This window comes from Lynx rufus, unplaced genomic scaffold (genome assembly GCF_022079265.1).
Source record: "Lynx rufus isolate CCGP_SWC_20201006 ecotype Redwood Valley unplaced genomic scaffold, mLynRuf1.p SCAF_15, whole genome shotgun sequence".
Taxonomy (NCBI): domain Eukaryota; kingdom Metazoa; phylum Chordata; class Mammalia; order Carnivora; family Felidae; genus Lynx; species Lynx rufus.
This window is the reverse complement of record NW_025814829.1, coordinates 22,337,973-22,356,412: the sequence shown is the minus strand read 5'-3', so window position 1 is coordinate 22,356,412 and position 18,440 is coordinate 22,337,973. Positions and strand designations below refer to the sequence as shown.

General features: G+C 48.1%; 1 protein-coding gene across 1 annotated transcript; it reads left to right on the top strand.

Annotated features, from left to right (window-relative positions):
* Positions 1-723: 723 nt before the first annotated feature.
* Positions 724-3,305, top strand: LOC124510343 (alpha-1,3-mannosyl-glycoprotein 4-beta-N-acetylglucosaminyltransferase-like protein MGAT4E). The gene is made up of 3 exons (XM_047077205.1): positions 724-849; positions 1,225-1,321; positions 2,158-3,305. The coding sequence occupies exons 1-3, from the start codon at positions 724-726 to the stop codon at positions 3,303-3,305; spliced, it is 1,371 nt and encodes a 456-aa protein (XP_046933161.1).
* The last annotated feature ends 15,135 nt before the right edge of the window (positions 3,306-18,440 follow it).

The following is an 18,440-nucleotide window of genomic DNA, read 5'->3' as shown; positions in this document are numbered from 1 at the left end:
GATTAAAGGTTGGAATAAATTAAGGATATCCTTTATTAAAGAGTAATAAAGGCACCACATTGCTTAGTATTTAGCAATACTTTAAGTTCAGTTATTTTATTTATTTTGAGAGAGCGAGTGAGCAGGGGAGGGGCAGAGAGAGAAGGAAAGAGAGAAACCCAAGCAGGCTGCACACTGTCAGTGCAGAGCCCAGTGCAGGGCTCGATCATGATCTGAGCCGAAATCAAGAGTTGGATGCTTAACCGACTGAGGCACCCGGACACCCCAAGTTCAGCTATTTTAATAAACTGACTTTTGTTTAAAAAAGCAAGGGTAGGTGGTGGCCATCTGTTTCCTAAGATAAAGGAGCCTCATCACTGAAGCCCCAGCTGACCTTCATCATTTTGAAAAGGGAAAACTTTGGGAAAGTTGAATCTCCAAACAAACCTATAAAGAGAAAGCAACAAAGGCCACAGGACAGGTGACCTTCCTTCTTTAGGTCAGGGAATAAGGCTATATTCCATCAGGTCCCCAACTCAGATAAGAAGGCAGGCTTTGGAAATAAGTTAACAATGATGAAGAGGAAGGATAGAATATGGGGGATTGTGAGGGGGAAAGCTTCCAGGAGACAAAGGAGAAGTTCTAGGCATGGATGGATGGATGGATGGATGGATGGATGGGGAGAGTCCCCAGCTGCTTTACATGTTGACTTTTTGCTATAGGAACCGTATCCCATCAGACACCATGCAGTGTTCCATCAGGCGCGGCATTATAACCTCAGTGGGCATTGGATTCCTGTGGCTCCTCGTCACTTTGAAAACCCCCAGGGAAACTGAAGATGTTCAAAACGTGATGGCTTTCAAAGGCCAAGTAGCAACCCTTGCTCTCAGTGTGGGAATTGAGGATGTAGGGAGGGAATGGTGTGGACAGGTAGATTCTCAAAGCACCTGCTCCCTTGCACCTGCGAGCAGGAAGCTCCAAAGGGAGCTGGGATATGAACCTGGACCCATCGGTCCATAAAGAAGCTGCTCCCCCAACCCCAATATTTGTTAAGGTAAGGAAGAGAGCAAATAGTGCTCGAGCCCTCATTGCTTTGGCCAGTGGTCAGGCATCCCGAGAATGTGCTGGGCTCACTCTAGGGAGAGTTCCTCTTTCCTGGAAAAGCTTATGAGAATCCTCTAGGGGGCTAAACACTCTTCTTTTTATGAAAGGAGGTACATGTTTTGCTTTTTGTCAATGATCTAGGAGGACAGTTATGGCAAAAGAAAAGATGTGAGACTGCAGGAAGGCTGGCAGAATCATACCTTCCAGTATATTAAGACAATTCAGCAGAGAAGAAAGAGTGAGTTCCAAGGAGGGGAGTGGGGTACCCTGAGGGAAGTAGGGACATCAAGAGAAGGTAGCTAGGAAGGAAAGAAGAAGGGAGAGGAAAAAAGGCAGGACTGCTCCCAGGAATATTGGAATCTGGCAGACAGTTCAGGAATGAGGAAGAAGGAGGGAAAAGATCATTGTTACAGGAAGGCAGAATCACTGGATTAGAGAACATTTGGATTAGAAGGGGCCTTAGAGCCATAGTCCAAATCCCTCAGTTTTGTGAATCAGGACCTAAGCTCAGGAGTGAAGGGACTTGCTCGAGGTCACACAGTCAGTGGTGGAACTGGGACAAGAACGTAGGGCTCTTGACTTAAGGAGAAGTGCTTTTCCTTTCACCTAAAGCTGAGCTTTGGGAAGATGAACTGTAAAACAAAAAGAATTATAGTAACTATAATGTTAGCTAATACTCCCGAGCACTTAAACCATGTGCTACAAAATTCTGGCTCAAAGACGACTCAAAGGGACCCACAGGGACTCAGCATCACCTAGTTTAGTGCTTCTCAGACTTTAATGTGCATTGAAGGTACTTGGTGATACTGTTAAAAGGCAGTTTATCTAGGAACCCAGATTCTGCTTTTCCAATAAGCTTCCAGATAAGATTGATGTTGTTGGACTAAGGACCATATTCTGAGCAGCAATGATCTAAACACCCCCTCTACCAAAAGAGAGCACAGATGGGAACTAGAAGAGGGAAGAAAGGAACAGAGAAGGTCCCAGAGAGCATCCCAACCCTTAACCCTTTGACTACCTTCACTACCAAACCCGACGTACTCTGACAATTGTCCCTATTTTGCCTCTCCTTAGCGTGGCTGACAGTGGGGATCTCCTCAGTGCCACGACCAGATCAAAGCGGCCTCTTGTACACCCTGGTCTCTCTGTTCCGTGCTTCCTCTAAGATCGAGCAGAAACGTCTCACAGTACTGGTTCATCTGGCACATTCTGACCTCACCGGGCTCAGAGAAACCATTGCCCATATTTCAACCCTCTTCAGCCCACAGATCTTGTCAGGGAAGCTGCTACTGATTCATGCTCCATCTGATGCCTACCGCACCACGGATGACACGAGGAAGGAGGCCCACCGCGGGGAATTCTACTCCAAGCGGAATAGAGATCATGCCTTCCTCATGAGCTTTGCCGCAAAGCTCTCTGAATACTTCCTGTTACTGGAGGACAATGTCCTTTGTGCCCCCAACTTTATCACCCACATTCATTGGAAGGTGGACACAATGAGGTCCGACCCATGGGTGCTACTGGAGTTCTCTAATATGGGCTTCCTCGGCAAACTCTTCCACAGCAGGGACCTCCCACTCCTGGCTCATTTCCTCCTCCTCTTCTACAAGGAAAAGCCCCTTGACAGACTGATCCCCCACTTCCGTACCCTCCTAGCTCAGAAAAACCCAATCCTCTGCAGACCGTTCCTTTTCTACCACAGGTTCTCCTACTATACCTCCAATGACAGTCAGAAGGCCACGCCAGTCCGGAAAAAGAACCCCTATGGTCCTGACAACCCACCCGCAGCCATTTTCACAGATATGAAGGTTTTTGATGTTCATTTCCCCTGGAAGGCCTACACTCTGGATGAGTCATTCTTCTGGACCCAAAATGTTAGTGCAGGGAACCACCTGACAGTCATTTTGAAGCATCCAGCGAACTTGAGCAGGGTGCAAGTGTTGACAGGCACCATCGTGGATGGAAAGCATGCCCTAGAGAAGGGGCAAGTGGAGCTGGGCTATGACCCTGAGGGAATGCCTCAATACTGTACCAGCTTTGCCTTGCTGGGCCATCTCTTGGAAGGGCAGGTGAATCAGGAGATCTTCAAAAATATGGGGTACGATGTGAGCTGTGTAAGGCTGGTGGTGAAAGCTAATCAGGTTGGCGGTCTCATAATCAGGCATATTTACCTCTGGGAGGAAAATCCCAAAGATATGGAAGCAGCTCAGAGTTGGAGATAAATCACTAAGGATGTGAAAAATTAAAGTTGTGAAGCTGTTCCATTCCAGCCTGAGTGACATGGGGAGATAGATGTCAGGGAATGAGGGGCAGGGAGAGAAGACTCTATGATGCTTTTGGTGCCACCATGATATTAAGAGACCTGTTCTTTTTTCTCCCCAAACAAGTAATTCATATATATATATATATATATATATACACATATGTATATGAATTTATATATGAATTTATATATATATGTAAAACTTTTTATGTTTATTTATTTATTATTTTAAGTAGGCTCCACACCCAACATGGGGCTTGAACTCATGAGCCTGAGATCAAGAGTTGCATGCTCTATGGACTGAGCTGGCTGGATGCCCTATAAGGTGATTCTTATAGGTTATCTTTTTCTGGGAGCAAATATAGCTTAGCCCAACTTGGAGAATGGCCTTGGTCACTCCCAGAATGTTTAGATTTGGGGGATGCTGAGATGAGCACAGAGTGTTTGTGTGTGTGCGTATAAACACATATATTGACACACAGTCAGAGGTGGGGAGATGTAATGTGGTAATAGGAGGGTAAGTGGGGAAATCATGGGGTGTCCCTAAAACTGACAGCATAAGTAGCCAAGAAAGTGACCCTCGTTAGAAGTCAAATTCTCTGGGGGCGCCTGGGTGACTCAGTCAGTTAAGTGTTGGACTCTTGATGTTGGCTCAGGTCATGATCTCACGATTCGTGAGTTCGAGCCCTGTGTCAGGCTCTGCGTTGATGGTGTGGAGATTGCTTGGGATTCTCTCTTTCCCTCTCTCTCTCTCTGCCCCTCCCCTCCTCATGCTCTCTCTCTCTCTCAGAATACAAAAATAAACATTTAAAAAAAGAAGTCAAATTCTCTGAAATTCAGAAAAGCAGTAGATGGACCGATAGCAATAAAACTAAACCCTTAACTCTATCCTTTAAGCTGTTTCATAGTGTCCATGAGTTTCTTCCTTTCCTCACAAATTTGGACATAAATAGTTTGTAACCAAAACTTCACTTTGTCATCAGCTTCACTCCTTAACTCCCCCACTGGTGTCTACACCCACCAAGCTACTGAAACTCTTCCCTAGTTGCAATGACAAAAATAGTCAAAACCCAGCTGCATTTTTTCAGAGCTCATTCCCCTTAACTCTCTGTAGCAATATACAATACTCACTAGTGTTTCTTCTAGAAACAGCCTTCTTCCTTCTGGGATTCATCCATTTATTGGATATTTGCTGAGTGCGAGGCACACAAAAAAAGCCCCTGTGGGGTTAAGTACATGGTCTTTTGGAAGCACAGATCTGCTCTTCCTAAAACATTCTTGGGGGCTTAGGAAAAGCTTCTTGGAAAATACAATATCTAAGCCTAGACCTGCCAGATAATTAGAGAAGATAGCCAGGTAATGTGGGGAGAAGGTCAGGGAGATTTTCCAGTAAAAGAAACAGCATGCTGAGAAGTAGGCAAGAGGTGAGAAAGAACATGGTTCATCTGGGAAAACGCAAATCATTTAGTGGGACAGGAGATGGAGGGCAAGCTGGAGGAGGGATGGGGCAGAAGATAAAGCCACAAGATTGAGAGAGGACCAGCTTAAGAAGGGCCACAGACAGTTCAATGGGGGAAAGAACAGTCTTTTCAATAAACGTCTTTTCAATAAATGGTGTTGGAACAACTGAATATCCACATGCAAAAGAATGAATTTGGACTCCTACCTCACACCATATACAAAATTGAATCCAAATTCCTAGAAGAAAATAGGAGGTGTAAATCATTGTCACCTTGGATTAGGCAACAGTATATTAAGATATGACACCAAAAGCATCAGCAATCAAAGAATAGATCAATTGGACTTCACCAAAATTAAAAACTTTTGTGCTTCACAGGACACTATCAAGACAGTGACAAGAAAACACACAAAATGGAATATTTGCAAATCATATACCCAATAAGAGACTATTATAAAGTCTTATAAAGTCAGAATATTATAAAGTCTTATACTCAATAATAATAAAAAAATAACCCATTAAAGATGGGCAAAGGGTATGAATAGAGATTTCTCCAAAGAGGATGTACAAATGGCCAATAAATACGTGAAAAGATGCTCATCGGGGCACCAGGGTGGCTCAGTCAGTTGAGTGTCTGACTTCAGCTCTGGGCGTGATCTCATGGTTTGTGAATTTGAGCCCTGCGTGGGGCTCTCTGCTGTCAGTGCAAAGCCCGCTTCAGGTCCTCTGTCTCATCTCTCTTCCCCTCACCTACATTGTCTCTCTCTCTCTCTCTCTCTCTCTCTCCCTCTCCTTCTCAAAAATAAATAAACATTAAAAAAAGAAAGAAAGAAAGAAAGAAAGAAAGAAAGAAAGAAAGAAAGATGCTCATCATTAGTCACTAGGGAAATGCAAATCAAAACCACAATGAAATACCACTTCACACCCACTATTAAGGCTCTAATTAAAAAAAAAAAAAAGGAAAATAAGTGTTGGTGAGAAATTCGGACCCACATACATTGCCGGTGGGGTTGTGAAATGGTGCAGCCACTTTGAGAAAGTTCCTCAAAATGTTTAACAGATTACCACGTGATCCAGCAATTCCACTCCTAGGTCTATACTCAAGAAAATGAAACATACATCCACACCAACACTTATACATGAATGTTCATAGCAGTCTTATAATAACCAAAAAGTGAGAACAATCTACATGCCCAACAGATGAATGAAGCAGAATGTGGTGTAACCATACAAAGGAATATTAGTGGGCCATAAAAAGGAATGGGGAGTATGGGCCTGCTCTGTAGCACACATGAACCATTATGCTGCATGAAAGAAATCGGTCACAAGAGGCCACATATTATATGATTCCATTTATAGGAAATGACCGGACTAAGCAAATCCATAGAAGTAAAAGTGGATTAGCAGCTGGGGGCTGGGGAAAAGGGAAATGGAAAATGACTTCTAATGGGCATGGGGTGTCTTTTTGTGGGCGATGAAAATGTCCTAAAATTAGGGGCACCTGGCTGGCTCATTTGGTGGAGCGAGCGACTCTTGATCTCGAGGTTGTGAGTTCAAGCCCCACACTGGGTGTAGAAATTACTTGAAAATAAAACCTTAAGGAAAAAAAATGTTCTAAAATGGTGGTAATGGTTGCACAACTTGGTGAATATAAAAACTATTGAATTGTGTACTTTAAAAATGAATGTTAGGGGCGCCTGGGTGGCGCAGTTGGTTAAGCGTCCAACTTCAGCCAGGTTACGATCTCGCAGTCCGTGAGTTCGAGCCCCGCGTCAGGCTCTGGGCTGATGGCTCAGAGCCTGGAGCCTGTTTCCGATTCTGTGTCTCCCTCTCTCTCTGCCCCTCCCCCCGTTCATGCTCTGTCTCTCTCTGTCTCAAAAATAAATAAACGTTAGGGGCGCCTGGGTGGCGCAGTCGGTTAAGCGTCCGACTTCAGCCAGGTCACGATCTCGCGGTCCGTGAGTTCGAGCCCCACGTCGGGCTCTGGGCTGATGGCTCAGAGCCTGGAGCCTGTTTCCGATTCTGTGTCTCCCTCTCTCTCTGCCCCTCCCCCGTTCATGCTCTGTCTCTCTCTCTGTCCCAAAAAAATAAATAAACGTTGAAAAAAAAATTTTTTTTAAAAATAAATAAACGTTAAAAAAAATTAAAAAAAAATGAATGTTATGGTATGTGAATTATATCCTAATAAAGCAGTTATTAAAAAAAAAAGCTGTAGAAGCAAATCAAGGGTTTTAGACTATCCTGATGGCAATAGGGAATCATTGAACAGTTTTAGCCAGGACAGCGAAATGACCTGTTGTGCTTTGGAAAGATCACTATGGATATCTTGATTAGACTAGTTTGAAGGGAGTCAGGATGAGGTATCCAATTAGAATTAAACAAGAGAATGTATACAAAGTGTCTATCTCAGTACCCGGAGTATAATAGATAATAAATGACACTTCTGGGGCCCCTGGGTGGCTCAGTTTGTTGAGTGTCCAGCTCTTGGTTTTGACGTGGATCATGATCCCAGGGTCATGGGATTGAGTGCTGTGTTGGGCTCTGTGCTGACAGTGCGGAGCCTGCTTGGGATTCTCTCTCTCCCTCTCCCTCTGTCCCTTCCCTGCTCTTGTGCATACTTTCTCTCTCTCTCTCTCTTTCTCTCGCTAGCTCGCTCAAAATAAATAAACATGAATAAAATAATAAAATAAAATAAAATAAAATAGAATAGAATAAAATGACACTTCCCACTTCCCTTATCTTTCTCCCTTCTTCCCTTCTCTTTCCCACCTTTCTTCCATAAATTCTACACCAAATCTATATTTCCACATGCCTCTCTGACTAATGATCTCTGTCATTGACACTGTTTCCTCCATCCATCCCTAAACATGGGACTATTCCAAGGCCCTTTACTCTTTTTTTTTTATGTTTATTTTTTGAGAGAGAAAGAAAGAGAGGGACAGAGAGTGTGAGCAGAGGAGAGGCAGAGAGAGAGGGAAAGAGAGAATCCCAAGCAGGTTCCACGCTGTCAGCACAGAGCCCAACGTAGGGCTGGATCTCATGAACTGTGAGATCATGACCTGAGCCGAAATTAAGAGTTGGATGCTTAACCGACTGAGCCACCCAGGCACCCCAAGGCGCTTTACTCTTATGCATCTATGCCTTCTTCCTTCAATTGGTCCATCACTCAGAGTCACCTGAATGAACTTTCAGGTACTACCTAAGTCAGCAGCATCCTCTGAGGTCTCCAATCTGAGCCTCAGTGTCTTCTCTCCAGCTGATGATGGACACCCTCCACGTAGCTCTTCCACGGTCATCTCAAGCTCAACGTGCCTAAAACCAAATTCTTAAGCTTGTACACCCCTCCAGACATGTCTATTTCTGGCCATAGTTACCTTACACACATAAACTCAAAATCTTTTTTTTTTTTTTTTAATTTTTTTTTCAACGTTTATTTATTTTTGGGACAGAGAGAGACAGAGCATGAGCGGGGGAGGGGCAGAGAGAGAGGGAGACACAGAATCGGAAACAGGCTCCAGGCCCCGAGCCATCAGCCCAGAGCCCGACGCGGGGCTCGAACTCACGGACCGCGAGATTGTGACCTGGCTGAAGTCGGACGCTTAACCGACTGCGCCACCCAGGAGCCCCAATAAACTCAAAATCTTAAAACAGTGCTTTACAACAGTGGTCTATAAGCCACTTGCATCAGAATCACCTGGATCATCAGGGAAATGCAAATCAAAACCAAGATGAGATACCACCTCACACCCGTCAGAATGGCTAAAATTAACAACACAAGAGACGACAGGTTTGGTGAGGATGTGGAGAAAGGGGAAGCCTCTTGTACTGTTCACGGGAATGCGAACTGGGGCAGCCATTCAGGAAAACACTATGGAAGCTCTTCAAAAGGTTCAAAATAGAACTACCCTATGATACAGCAATTGCACTACTGGGTATTTACCCAAAGGACACAAAAATACAGATTTGAAAGGGTACATGCATCCCGATGTTTATAGCAGCACTATCGACAATAGCCAAACTACGGAAAGAGCCCAAGTGTCCATCGACTGATGAATGGAAAAAGAAGATGTGGTACAGGGGTGCCTGGGTGGCTCAGTTGCTTAAGCGTCCAACTTCAGCTCAGGTCATGATCTCCCAGTTCGTGAGTTCAAGCCCCATGTCAGGGTCTGTGCTGATGGCTCAGAGCCTAGAGCCCGCTTTGGATTCTGTGTCTCCCTCTCTCTGGCCCTCCCCACTCACGCTCTGTCTCTCTCTCTCTCTCTCTCTGAAAAATAAATAAACATTAAAAAATTAAAAAAAAAGAAGATGTGGTACCTGTTAACAATGGAGTATTACTCAGCCATCAAAAAGAATGAAATCTTGCCATTTGCAGCGACATGGATGGAGCTAGAATGTATTATGCTAAGTGAAATAAGTAAGTCAAGAGAAAGACAAATACCCTATGATTTCATTCACATGTGGAATTTAGGAAACAAAACAGATGAACATACGGGAAGGGAGAAGAAAAAAAGAGCAAACAAACCATAAGAAAGACTCTTCGAGAACAGAGTTGATGGAGGGAGGTGGGTAGGAGATGGGATAAATGAGTGATAGGTATTAAAGTGCTTCAACCTCGGGGGCCGGGGTGGCTCAGCCGGTTAAGTGTCTGACTTCAGCTCAGGTCATGATCTCACAGTTCGTGAATTTGAACCCCGTGTCAGGCTCTGTGCTGACAGCTCAGAGAGTGGAGCCTGCTTTGGATTCCATGTCTCCCTCTCTCTCTCTCTGCCCCTCCCCGCCCCCTCTCGCTGTCTCTCAAAAATAAATAAACATTAAAAAATTTTTTAAAACAAACTGTTTCAACCTCTATGATTTTCTATTTTCATATCCATCCCATTGCCTACCTATCATTTAGGCTCGTGTTCAAATTTCTCTACAGTGAACTCCACAAACCAAGGAGCATTATAGGTCAGGCCCTAGCACCAGGGATAAGAGGTAAGAGTCTGTATGCTCTGGCTCTCGGTCTAGTGTGCGAGACAACTAAAATACCGAATTAAGGGGACACGGAGGAGGGAGGGAATGACTGTGTCTGGAGCCATTAGGGACAGTTTCACAGAGGAGGTGACAAATAGATGAGCTATTTCTCAGGCAAGGAATGGAGGGAAGGGTATGCCAAGCAGAAAGGTGTAAGTTAATCATTCAAGCAAGGGGACTGAGATCTCATCAGGGTACCCTCCCCCCGGACAGTGGCTGGTCACTGGGGCCCTGAGGTAACACCGATGGGGAAAGCAGGCCTGGTGTAGGAACCCGGTAGCAAAATTGTCATAACTGTCAATGGACCCTCAGCCTCTGTATCTGGGAGACTGTGGAAAGCAGGAAGTCCTGTGGCCTGTGGGCCTGCGTCCCCATGTTAAGGGCCACTCAGCTCTACCGGATGGGTGCCTTGTAGGAATGTGGACCCCGTGTTGTCAGATCTGGAGATTTTTCAGAAGAAGCTGGAAACCCCAATTTTTTCGTGTTAGACCTCTCAAGTTTATTTTTACATTTTTAGAGTTTTCCAAAGTATACACAACTAGGGGCTCGAACTCCTGACCCTCAGATCACGAGTTGCACGCTCTGCTGACTAAGCCAGCCAGACACCCCTTGACCTCTCAATTTTCTTAATGCTGGGAATTTAAAATATATAAAAACACAATTTTTTTTTTTACGTTTATTTATTTTTGGGACAGAGAGAGACAGAGCATGAACAGGGGAGGGGCAGAGAGAGAGGGAGACACAGAATCGGAAACAGGCTCCAGGCTCTGAGCCATCAGCCCAGAGCCCGTCGCGGGGCTCGAACTCACGGACCGCGAGATCGTGACCCGGCCGAAGTCGGACGCCTAACCAACTGCGCCACCCAGGCGCCCCTATAAAAACACAATTTTGTTTAAAAAAAATTTTTTTTAACGTTTATTTATTTTTGGGACAGAGAGAGACAGAGCATGAACGGGGGAGGGGCAGAGAGAGAGGGAGACACAGAATCGGAAACAGGCTCCAGGCTCTGAGCCATCAGCCCAGAGCCCGACGCGGGGCTCGAACTCACGGACCGCAAGATCGTGACCTGGCTGAAGTCGGCCGCTTAACCGACTGCGCCACCCAGGCGCCCCAAAACACAATTTTGGAACACAACGGCAACTACTGTGTTCTGGGGAGGCTTTCCCAGGTGACCAGTGTTAGCTCAGGTTCCAACACCCTTGATGAGGTTATGGCTCTCTCAGATACTCTGGCAAATCATTTTCCTTTCAGGAGCAATAGTCACCCAGATAGAGTCTGAGGACACACCCTCATCTCCACCAGTAACGCAAAGCATCTTTGAGCATGGATTAGTCTGCGGATGGCCGAAGAGATCTATTGTTCCATTTCTTACCTCCACTCTCAGAGGCTGACATCTTCCTGATATTGACTAGGCCATCCTATTTGGGGCTTAATGTCCTCCTAAAGAACCGCATCATTTAGGATAAGCCATCAAATGATTTACAGTGGGTGCTAGAATTCAAAAGGAAGCCCTGTCACTATGGATTAGGGTACCCAAAGGTTGAGGAGCCCAAAGAGATCGCTAAGGTTTAGGATTCGGGGTGTAACTCAAGCCAGGTCCTGGGGGGATGTGCCTGAACTAGCCGAGGAGGGCAAGGTGAGCCTCGGTCGCAGATAGCAAAGTGGGCTTGCCATGTCGCCAAGACTGGCCTCTTTCCCAGTGTTGGGTTATGGGGTCTTACCTTGAACCGGCTGAGTGGTGAAGGTAGATGATGAGTCATTATGGGGTTGGCAGATGAAACGCAGTTGGGAAAGAAAGAAACCCAGATCACTGGAGAGTGATCACAGGGGCTCTGGTGATGAGTACTGAGAATGACAGGCTTTCTCAGGCCAAGGGTTGGAGCAGGGTGGGGCTCGTGGCTGCCATGTGTCTCACTGAGCCTTGTTGACCTACCTTCCCCATGACCTCCTTCTCTGGAACATTCTTCGTCTCTTAAAGTGGATGCTCTCCTTCCTGTCTGGAGTGAGGGTTAAGGCAGGGGAAGCCCAGAAAGTCACTGTTTGATCAAAGTTGTCTTAATTTTCTGGGGGAAGTAAACTCTATAAGGAGACTGGCCTTGGCTATGAGAAAGCAAGCTGCTTCTCTGAGCCCAAATTCTGCTCTTGCCCTCTCCAACTCCTTGCTAAGGCTTTTTGGGATCAGTGAGATGCAGAGCATTAGGTCAGATTTCTGGTTCACCCAAGGAGGGCCCAATGCCTTCCTAAGAACTTCCCTCCAAATCTTTCCATGTCCTGCTAACCTTACTCTGGCCCCTCACAAGCCAGACACCCTTTCACAAAAAGCTAAAGGAATTGGAATTTTGCTTGAGAGAAAGATGACAAGTGACATTCTTTTTTTTTTTTTTTCCTTTAAAAATTGTTTTTTAAAGTATGTCTACACCCAACGTGGGGCTGAAACTCACAACCCGGTGATCAAGAGTCCCATCCTCTACTGACTGAGCCAGCCAGGCGCCCTGAGGGGTGACATTCTTAAGGAAAGGAAATACTGCTTTCAGAGGATGTTTTGGAGTGTTGAAAACAGTAAGGGGGCTTTTAAAAAAGGAGGTCTTACGGTGAGTGGTTACTTTTACAAGTACGGCTTTTCCTTTTCAAAGTCAGCCTAACAGGGTCCAGAGCTCAGCCGTCTTACTGGCGGAACAACTTTGGGAAGTTACTTTAACTTCCAGACCTCAGTCTTCTCATCAGGTAAAAGAGGGGTACTAAAGAGCAGCGCTGTGAGAATTAAGAGAAGTACGTGAAACACTCAGAATACTGCCGGTAGTTGGTAAGCACTGGATACATGTTAGGCATCGCTAGAATTACCCAAAGAAAAAGGAGAAAAGGTGCTACAGTTCCCGTCAAGTGTGCCTTGGCTCCCGGGTGCCCGCAGACTCCCCACCCAGTCTGGAATCCCTCCCTCCTTTTCAGCCTGGCTAACCCCAGCCTCTTCGGCAAGATCCAGCTCAGCGGCCCTTTCAAAGAGCTCCCAGGGCAACTTGAGTTGGATTTGTCTGGACAGTGAGTTCCTGCTTAACCTCCAAATCCATTGCCCAGACTCTGTGGGTGTTTGTTGAATGAGTGAATAATCCCTTGCTTTTCAAAGCCACTTTATTTAGTTGGTAAAGCTCATAGGAAGGAATGCGTTATCTGACTTAACCTTCAGAGGCAGGAGCAGGGGAGATCTCCGTTTTCCAGATTAAAATATAACTTTTTTTTTAACGTTTATTTATTTTTGAGACACAGAGAGACAGAGCATGAACGGGGGAGGGTCAGAGAGAGGGAGACACAGAATCTGAAACAGGCTCCAGGCTCTGAGCTGTCAGCACAGAGCCCGACGCGGGGCTCGAACTCACGGACGGCGAGATCATGACCCGAGCCGAAGTCGGCCGCTTAACCGACTGAGCCACCCAGGCGCCCCCAGATTAAAATATATAAATATAAATGAGACAGATCACCTGGAGTCTGCAGGGGTCCCACGGGATTGCCACAACCTAGACCCCGGTTGGGGCCCCTGGGATAGGAGTGCAGCTAAAGGTGGGGGTGTTGGGGTAGGGGTTAGGGGAGAGGGTTCCCACCTGCCTCCCCTCCGCCGGAAGGAGAAAGCTGCCCAGAAACTTCCCGGAGGTCACCACCGCGCTGCCTGCAGCGACCAGCCCTTCCCCTGATGGCGATTCCCGTCGGTCCCGGCCCTCTCAGCCCACAGCGTCCGTGGCACTTAAGCCCCCCACCCGCGACCCCAGCAGGTGCCGGCCCCGCCCTCCCCGGGATCGGGAACACCGAGCAAGGCGGGGTCCTCCCTTCTCCGGACCTGGGGCACGCTGCGGGGCTGCGGGTGCGGAGGGGGCACGAGCCCCGTCCCCCAGCCTCTCCCGGACTCCCCTCGGGTCAGTCCACGCTGTCTCCCTCGCTGACCTCTCTTCCTCCCTTTACGCCTGCCGCGTCCTCCTGAATTGCCTTTTAGGGGAATGGCGTTGGTCTCTTGGTAGCCGGATTCCTATTACCAAGCCCCACCGGCCAGGCGCGACAGCAGATGGTGAGACTGGGGAGCCTGGACACCCATCACTCCGGGAGGGTTGGGGAGGAGCCCTCGAGCCCGCGATGAGACCCCCGCCCCCCCACCCCACCCCCAGCTCCAGGACTCAGCAGCAACCCTTCTTCTGCCAGGATTCTCATTCATCCAAACCTTTATTAAGCTCCCACTGAGTGCTAAGCACCTGAGATGAGGGGGGCTGCAAGTCTCACATTCTCCATGAAGTCTTTGAGGCTCTCCCTGGGAAGAAGTCAACTGTTTACCAGGTTAATGCGGTTCATTGGAAAGGCTTGAGGTCACCCAAACGTGGGCTTCGGGGGCCTCCGCCCAGCGGAGAGATCTTAAATGCTATTGGCCACTCTGAGCAGATAATGGACATTCAAGAGCCCATCAGCTTACCTCTCCCTTCGCCAGAGGAGCCGGGGGTGCCTAACACTCACCCTTAGCCAAGGTCCCTCTTCCCTACCCCCTCATCCTCCATAAAGGACCACTGGCTGTGACTCACTCCCAAGGGCCAGCTCCTTTGAAACTGTGAAGTTGCTCCCCACTGACACATCCCCCCAGGGCGCAATCAGCCCTACCACAGAGTCTGAGCTCCTCCCCTTCCCTGGGGAGACTCAGACAGGCCCGGGCAGGTAGGGCATTTCCATTGTGTTGCCAGCCCAGCCCCAGGTGGGTGGGGAGGGGCAGATTTTCCCACCGGGACACCTCAGGGCATGATTCTTCCCCTTCTGGTTGGGCTACTTTAGAAGTCCTGGACATCCAGGGAGCAATTTTAGATGTTATCACCATGGGGGCTACCAGACAAGACTGACGCCCAGGTTCCCTGCCCCTCCCAGAGGCATCATCACCTCCCCACTGGTCCACTTGGGCACTGGTGGTATCTACCTGGTCCCGGAAGGAGAAAGGCGTGGGGCAGATCTGTGAACTCAGACACTTGACCTCTGCGATCCCAAGTGTTCTTATCTGTAGACGAAGGTATTGCCCTCACAGGGTTGCAAGGGGGAGTTGTGCGTGAGGGCTCAGAATTTTCAGGCAAGGAGTACATCGTGTTGGGTCACGGCAATACCTTTTGCAGTCCTCCAGTGGCTTCCCTGCAGCTCGTGGGGTCACACGCTGCCTACAACTGCCTCACTGATCTCATCTCCCTCCACCCCAGTCACTCAGCCAACGCGGTTCCTGCGGTTCTTTCCATGGGCCTGACCTCGTGCTAGACCCGGGGGCTTCCCCGTGGACTGTTTCCTGGCCTGGACCTCCTCCATCTGGCGAACTCTGCTTGTCCTCAGCTTTGGTGAGGTGTCCTCAGGGGAGCCTCCCTTGCCCACCCACAAAAGGCCAGGCCTCCTGCCACGTGCTCTCTTTGCACACCTCTAGCTGGAGCTGTGTAACAACAGTTGCCCCCTCCGAGAGTATGTGGTGCCTCATAGCCCTGCTCGCCGTTTGTTGACCACTGTGTCCCAAGGCTTCATGGTACACGGTAGGCATTTTATTTTCCGTTGAAAGTTTCTAAAGAGTTTTCTTTTTAAATTTTTATTTATTTTTGAGAGACAGAGCATGAGTGGGGGAGGGAAGAGAGAGAGGGAGACACAGAATCCGAAACAGGCTCCAGGCTCTGAGCTGTCCGCACAGAGCCCGACGCGGGGCTCGAACCCACGAGCTGTGAGATCGTGACCCGAGCCGAAGGCGGACGCTTAACTGACTGAGCCACCCAGGCGCCCCCAAAAGAAAAATTCTAGAATCTGAGGCAGCTTTGTGTCCAGTGTCAGCTCTCAGCCTGAAGTCTGCGGCAGTTGCGTGATCCCCACAGCCGCCCCACCTCCCCAGACAGCCGCCCCGCACCTGCTCTGTCTACCAGCAGGATGGGAGGGCTGGTCGGACTTGCCCTCCTCACTCCTCCTCATCAAAAACGTGAAATTCCGGTCACTTCCGTCTTCCCTCTTCGCTCCCTTTCCTGACCCCAGCAGAACTTGCCCTGTTCACTCTGTCACCTCAGTTCTAGGTTTGGGCCTGTTCCGTGGAGTATTAGGTTCACCCGTCAGCAAGCCTCCTGACTGCCCCCCTCCCTCTTTTCCAACAGAGGAGCGGGGCCTCTCCCAGCAAACGGGCTTGGGCCCCAGCTGTGCCCTGTCCTAGTGGTTAGACCTGGGACAAATCCATTTTGGTAACTAGTGTCCTCATCTGCAAAACAGGGATGCTACTTCACAAAATGGTTGGAATTATGAGGTGCGTAAATTACGATCTATGTGTCTGACACTGTGCTGGCCAAGCACTTCACCTGCCTTCTTCTGTACAGCTCAGTGTGATAGAATCCATTGACCTTATCTTGGGTTTGAGGTCACTGAAGCCTAGAGAAGTTAAGTGCATGGCTTGTTCACTAAGTTCGTGAGATCCCTCCAGAACCCAGAGCTCTCCTGACTGTGTGCTCTGTTAAGGTCAGGGGGCAGAGCAGGTGCTCAGTAGGTTTTAGAGTTTTGTTTTGTTTTGAAGTAGGCTCTGTGCCAGCATGGAGCCCAGTGCGGGGCTTGAACTCATGAACGCTGAGACCAAGTCCTGAGCTGCAATCAAGAGTCAGGTGCTGAACCGACTGAGCCATCCAGATGCCCCAGTTTAGGCCATTTCAAATCAAGTTCCACAGGTTATCGAAGGCACCTGGGGTGGTTTATCTGCTAAGGCTGAGAGCTTCTGCAAATCTGTGCTAATGTTTGAGTCAGGGACATAGAAAAAAGGTATTCTTTTTCTCCCTCCCTTGAGGAAAGAACCCCCACCTCTTGGCCGGTGTCACTGTGTTGGTAGTAAGAGGGAGGATGGGGATAAGAAGCAGTTACAAAGTGTTCAAAGGGGGTGACAGGAACTTAAAAGTCAAATTCCTTAACCTCAGGAAGTTCACAACATGTTTTCCATTTGTTTAAAGCTGTATTCCGTTTAGGCCTGTGCAGGTCACATTGAGGAACGATTTTTCTTAAAAGTGCCCACCGATGGCTTTATTGTACTATTTCTGCAAAAGTCCAGGACCCTTGAGCAGTGGCTGTCAACTCTGGCTGCACATTTGGGTCACCTAGGGAGATTTCCAGAAAAATACCAGAGCTTGGACCCGAGACCAATTAGTCAGAAGTTGCAGGGTAGAGCCCTGGCATCAGTGTTTGTTAAAGTTCCCCCAGGTGATTCTACTGTGCCCCCTGCCCTGGGAACAGTTCCTCTGACAGCCTGGCCTTGAAGCAGCAACACCTGGGAACTTCTTAGAATTGCAAATTCTCGGGCCCCACCCTGGACCTACTGAATCAGAAACTTGAGAGTGGTGGTCAGTGACCAGCAAATCCTGTTGTCAAGCCTTCCAGGGAACACTGATCCAGGCTAAAGGACTCTGATGAAGGCACAAAGGTTTTGTTTTGTTTTGTTTAAAAAAAATTTTTTAATGATTATTTTGAGAGGGAGAGTGAGAGAGAGAGAAAGAGAGAGAGAGAGAGGCGTGAGCAGGGGAGGGGCAAGGATGGAGAGGGAATCCCCGAGCAGGCTCCTCAGGGCTCAAACCTGCAAACTGCAAGATCCTGACCTGCGCTGAAATCGAGTCAGTCGGGATGCTTAACCGACTGAGCCCCTCTGGCGCCCCTGGAAGGCACAGCATTTTCAAGCTGACAACAATCAGAAAGTCCATCTAATCTGAGCTTGCCCTTGGTATCCGGGGAAAGGGAAGCAGAGCCACACAGCTTCCCTAACCTCAGCCCTCAAGTTCCGGGCAGAGTCCGGTCTAGAAGCTGGGCTTTGTCTTTTTGTCTCTAGTCTGTCCTCTCTTGGGCCGCCTTGGAGTAGAAGGTCTGCAAAGACCAAAGACAGCCGCAACCCTCCCATCCCTGTACATGTAGGTCAGTCTTCCCACCAAAAGGGAGACTTCGTTTCCCTTTGGTATTCGTTTGCCAGGCTGTTGTAACAAAATCCCACAAACTTGGTGCTTAAGACAACAGAAATTTATGGTCTCTGGAGGCAGTCAGGTTCTGGAGGTGACAAGTCTGAGACGAAGGCGTTGTAAGGGCCATATTTCCTGAGACCACTGGGGCAGTCTCTGTTCCAGGCCTCTCTCCTAGTCTGATAGTTGTGACAGCATTAACGCCACAGTCTCCACGCGGCATTCTCCATGTATATGCCTAAATCTCTCCCCTCCCCCCCTTTTTTAAATGTTTATTTTTCAGAGTGTGAGCAGAGGAGGTGCAGAGAGAGGGAGACACAGAATCGGAAGCAGGCGCCAGGCTCCGAGCTGTCAGCACAGAGCCCGATGCGGGGCTCGAACTCACGAACCGTAAGATCATGACCTGAGCTGAAGTCAGATGCTCAACCGGCTGAGCCACCCCGGCACCCCTAAATCTCTCCCTTTTTTATTTATTTATTTATTTATTTATTTATTTATTTTAATGTTTTTATTCATTTTTGAGACAGAGAGAGACAGAGCATGAGCAGGGAAGGGGCAGAGAGAGACGGAGACACAGAATCGGAAGCAGGCTCCAGGCTCTGAGACATCAGCACAGAGCCCGATGCGGGGCTCGAACTCACAGACTGTGAGATGAGCCGAAGTCGGACATTCA